This window comes from Odocoileus virginianus, unplaced genomic scaffold, assembly GCF_023699985.2.
Source record: "Odocoileus virginianus isolate 20LAN1187 ecotype Illinois unplaced genomic scaffold, Ovbor_1.2 Unplaced_Scaffold_13, whole genome shotgun sequence".
In the NCBI taxonomy this organism is placed as follows: domain Eukaryota; kingdom Metazoa; phylum Chordata; class Mammalia; order Artiodactyla; family Cervidae; genus Odocoileus; species Odocoileus virginianus.
In genome coordinates, this window is record NW_027224275.1 from 740,676 (window position 1) to 745,731 (window position 5,056).

At 49.6% G+C, this 5,056-nt stretch overlaps 1 protein-coding gene across 1 annotated transcript; it reads left to right on the forward strand.

Moving 5' to 3' along the window:
- The first annotated feature begins 702 nt into the window (after nt 1-702).
- Nucleotides 703-2,571, forward strand: LOC110143478 (melanoma-associated antigen 10-like). The gene has a single exon (XM_020903103.2). The coding sequence runs from the start codon at nt 901-903 to the stop codon at nt 2,077-2,079; it is 1,179 nt and encodes a 392-aa protein (XP_020758762.2). The 5' UTR covers nt 703-900; the 3' UTR covers nt 2,080-2,571.
- Nucleotides 2,572-5,056: the final 2,485 nt, after the last annotated feature.

A 5,056-nucleotide genomic window follows, 5' to 3' on the forward strand; every position in this document is an offset into this window, starting at 1 on the left:
TCTGGCTTAGGGTCTCGGGAGGTGAGGTGTTTGGGCAGAGGGCGGAGGCTTCAGATTCACCGAGGGTGGACTCCCTGGACCCCAAGGGAGGACTGAGCAGATTCCCTCCCCTGTGGTCAGTGCTGGGAGGCAGGCGGGATGTGAGGAGGAGCTGAGGACCGAGCATCTCCCCAGCCTAGGACCTGCGGGAGGCCCTGGGCAGGTGCAGCCACATGTGGGGCCCCTCAGCGCTTTCTGTTCAGACTCGGGTCTTGTTCTGAGTTTCCCTGCAGGCCCCAAAAGGGGAAAGTCCAGGCCATGCCAGGGGAAAAGTGTGCACTACAAGGGAACCCCAATGGGACCTCCCACTGCACAACTGGGGAGACCTCATAGAGTCCACCCTTTGAACCATCACAGAAGGCCCAGGGCTGTGCCACAGTCTACCTCCCAGGTGTCCCCTCCATTTCTCTCACAGGAGCTCCAGGAACCAGGAGGTGAAGGCGGAGGTCTGAGGCCCATGTCCACAGGTCAGAGAGCAGAGGAGGTCCAGGTAGTGCCAAGAGTCAAGGTGAGGAGGGTGCCCTGAGTGTGTACCAGAGTCCCCCACCCTAGAACAGAGGGGAACCCACAAGGCTCAAATCCCTCCACTATGTGAACCCCGGAACCTTGGGATGGGCTGACTGCATCCTGGGGAGACCCTGCCCTTCCTTCTTTGGGTAGCCAGCAAACAGGCCACCCAGGAGGAGTGCCCCTGTTCCGTCCAGGAGCACCCCTCGAGAGGAGACCTGTAAGTGGCCTGTGTCAGACCACCCAGGGTTCGTTTCTCAGCTGAGGCCACTCTCATCCTCTCTCCCCCAGGCTCGTGGTCACCCATCTGTCACCTCTGCCCACACTCCTGTCTGTTGCCGGAAACCAGTCATCATGTCTCATGCTCCAAAGCGACGGCGCTGCATGCTTGAGGAAGGCAGTGAGGCCCAAAGTGTTCTTGCAGTTGTGGAAGGGGATACGTCCTCATCCTCCACCTGCTCCTCCTCATTTCCCTTATCCTCCTCCTCCTCCTCTTCCTCTTCCTATCCTCTGATCTGGAGCTCCCCAGAGGAGGGTCTTAATGTTATTCCTGAACCCCTGGGTGCCTCCCAGGATCCTCCCCAGGGTCCTCCCCAGGGTCCTCCCCAGGATCCTCCCCAGGGTCCTCCCCAGGATCCTTCCCAGGATCCTCCCCAGGGTCCTTCCCAGGATCCTTCACAGGGTCCTTCACAGAGCCCTCCGAGTTCCTCTCTCTCTCCCACTGCTGTTGCCTCTCCAATGAGCCAATCCGAGGATGGCCCCAGCAGCCAAGAGGAGAGTCCGAGCACCTCTCAGGCTCTGCCAAATGCTGAGTCCCTGCCCAGAAATGTGATTGATGACAGGGTGGCTGATCTGGTAGAGTTTCTGCTCCTCAAGTATCGCACCAAGGAGCTGACCACAAAGGCGGAAATGCTGAGTGTCGTCATCAAAGATTACCAGGATCACTTCCCTGAGATCTTCAGAGAAGCCTCGGAGTGCCTGCAGCTGGCGTTTGGCGTGGATGTGAAGGAAGTGGACCCCAGCAATGACTCCTATGCTGTGGTCACTACCCTGGGTCTCACCTGCGATGGGATGATGAGCGAGGGGCAGACCATGCCCAAGAACGGTATTCTGATAGTTATCCTGAGCATGATCTTTATGGAGGGTGACTGTGTCTCTGAGGAGAAGGTGTGGGAAGTGCTGAATGTGATGGGGGTATATGATGGGACAGATCACTTTATCTATGGGGAGCCCAGGGAGCTTATTACCAGAGTGTTGGTGCAGGAGCAGTACTTTGAGTACCGACAGGTGCCCAACAGTGATCCTGCCAGCTATGAGTTTCTGTGGGGTCCCCGGGCCCACGCAGAGATCTGCAAGATGACTCTCCTAGAGTTTTTGGCCAAGATCAGTGGAAATGACCCTAGAGCCTTCCCTCTGTGGTATGAGCAGGCTTTGAGACAGCAGGAAGAGAGAGCCCAATCTGGAATTGCCACCACGGATGATACTAGTGCCATGGCCAGTGAAAGTTCCAGTGCACCACCCTGTCCTGAATGAAGTCCAAGGCAGATTCTTCACTCTGTGTTTTAAGAGGGCAGTCAATGATCTAACTAGTAGAGGGACAAACTGGGGGCAAGGGAATCATAGTAAGTAGCATTTTTGTGTTTCTCTTCCACTAGGGTGACTTAAAACTTGATCTTCTTTTATTTTTTGGCATTTTAAAATGTTGTTACTCAACTAGAAAGTCTGTTATTCTCAAAATCTGATTTATGCATGACATTGGCATATTTAGCATTTTTTTTTCTTTCAGTTTAGTAGAAAGAATTTTGCTGTGTTAAGACAAATTGGGAAACCTTTCATTTTATTTGTACTCTGTAATAAGAAAAGATGGCATTAGAATAAGAATTTCCTTGAAAATGTGAAAGAACTTAGTGAAATGGAGAAAAAAATTAAGCGGTTTACTTTTTAATTCTCACTTTCAGTCTATTCTGTAACATTACGATATGTACTTGAATTTTCTTAGTTTATTCAAGGATGTAGAAGAAATAAAATAGTAATAAATGAAATCTCTGCTCACTGGCTCATTTATTCCACAGACCTTCATGGAGCCTGTGCTCTGTGGAAGGCCCTGTGTTAGCAGTGGGGACACTGGGAGAAGCAGGACACCCCCACACCTAGAGCGATGGTCTAGGAGCTGCAGTCACACAAGAAAGGTGAAGAGACGTCCCCTAGTCCCACTAAACAAGGAAACACGGGGCAGGGTCGTGGGGCTCCAGGAGGAGCACTCGAGTGTCAGTGCCTGAGCCAGGGTGGTTTGGGGCTTTGGGAAGCTGGGTTCCTTCTGTGGAGGTGATGGTAATGAACCTGGGTGGTGGCAGCCCTCAGATCTGCAGTTGGTGTGTCTTGCTGCTGCTACTGCCAAGTCACTCCAGTCGTGTCCGACTCTGTGCGACCCCATAGTCTGAGCCCACCAGGCTCCCCCGTCCCTGGGATTCTCCAGGCAAGAACACTGGAGTGGGTTGCCATTTCCTTCCCCAATGCATGAAAGTGAAAAGTGAAAGTGAAGTCGCTCAGTTGTGTCCGACTCTTCACGACCCCATGGACTGCAGCCTACCAGGCTCCTCCTGTCCATGGGGTTTTCCAGGCAAGAGTACTAGAGTGGGTTGCCATTGCCTTTTCCGGGTGTGTCTTAGGAGTGAGAGGAAAACCTGGATAACAAAACTGCTCTTGGCATTTCCTTTTGGATCATGGATAAACCAGAGATAAATCACTTCCTGGGGCAAGTAAGGAAGTTGTCCTGTACTCTTGTCCCAGTTCAGCTGAACACAAGACCTAGGTGTTTTATAAGTATCATCTGCAAGGGTTTCCTGAGAAATAAGGATAAATATCTTTTGAATGATGCTGGGGAGTCACTGTCCAGGCACCCATTTCACTGACCTAGGAAAGTCAGAGATGACATTATTAGAAGACATTTTAATTAGATTACCTTTAATGTAATTTGACCAATTCTGAGCAATATATAACTTTGGGTGGGGAGGAATTAATGAAAATAGTGGTTCGGATGAAAATGCATCTGGGAGGGAGGGACTGAATTGGTCTTTGGCTAAAATTCTAGCAGCTTTGAGTTGCATCCAGCTGGGGAAGACTCCCCTCCATCTAAATTTAATAATATATCCTCTAAGAAGAAAATTTACTGAATTTTTACTTACAAAGCCCCTGTAGCTCAAATGGTAAAGAATCTGCCTGCAATGCAGGAGACTCGGGTTCAATCCCTGGGTCAGGAAGATCCTCTGGAGAAGGAAATGGCAATCCACTCAGTATTCTTGCCTGGAGAATCCCATGGACAGAGGAGCCTGGCAGGCTACAGTCCATGGGATCACAAAGAGTTGGACACAACTGAGCAACTAACACTACTACCACTATTTACAAAGTCAGCAGCATGGTTGACTGATTATGGTATTATGTGTCCTATTGAGATTTCACTAAGATGTACTGGATAACAACAACTTCTAGAGTACAGGGTAGAAGGGCCTGGGGTCAAATTAATGATGGAAACACAGAAGTCCCCCTTATCTGCCAGTGATTATGTTCCAAGACCGCCTGTAGGTCTCTGACACTATGGAGAGTATGAACACTACAATGTTACATTTTTTCCTACACTAATGGGTAGGTAGCATATATAGGGTGGATATGCTGAAGGAAAGGATGATTCATGTTCAGGGCAGGACAGAGTTGGATGGTGTGATTTAAAACTTAATGAATTTTATATTTCTGGAATTGTCTATTTAGTATTTTCAGACCCTGGTTGATCTCAGGTAGCTGAAACTGCCAAAAGCAAAACTGTGGATAACAGAGTTACTGTAACTGCTAATCGTTAAAGACTGAGCCAGGCACTGTGCAAGGTGCTTTACATTGCCTACATTACCTACATCTCAGCCACCCTACAAGACAGGTCTCATCAAGCCCACTTGCTTCACAGATGAAAAACCTGAGGCCATAGGGCTTGGTAATCTACCATGGTTACATGGCTAATAAGTGACAGGGCAGGGACTAGATCTCTAGTCTAAATTCATTGGGAACCTACGCTTTTCCCACTCAACCCCAGCCTGATACCAACGTTCTGCCTCTAAATCATTTCTTTTCTCAGTACTCCATACAGTCTCTAAGGTGACCAAAAGGAGGACCCCAAGACACTGAAAGCAGGCTTAAAGAAAGAAGGTGACAAAGTGAAGCAGACAGGGTTTGAGTATTGTTTGTGGGCTTTATTAACACAGAGTCCTCCTGCCTGTCAGGGTCCCCTGAGAGCTGAGCTGCCAGAAGTCTGGCTAGTCCCAGCACCTTCCAACATGATAGCACCCATCCCCTGGTCTTCCCCTATGTACCCTCCAGTCCAACTCTGGAAACCGACCAGCTTACCATCTCATCTCTGCTGCCTCTTCTGAAATCTGTGCCCACTTCTAACGGAATAGCCTTAATCTCTTGCCCTCCCTCTGACATAAAGCATTTCAACTCCCTGCAGAAGTCCCCAGACTAT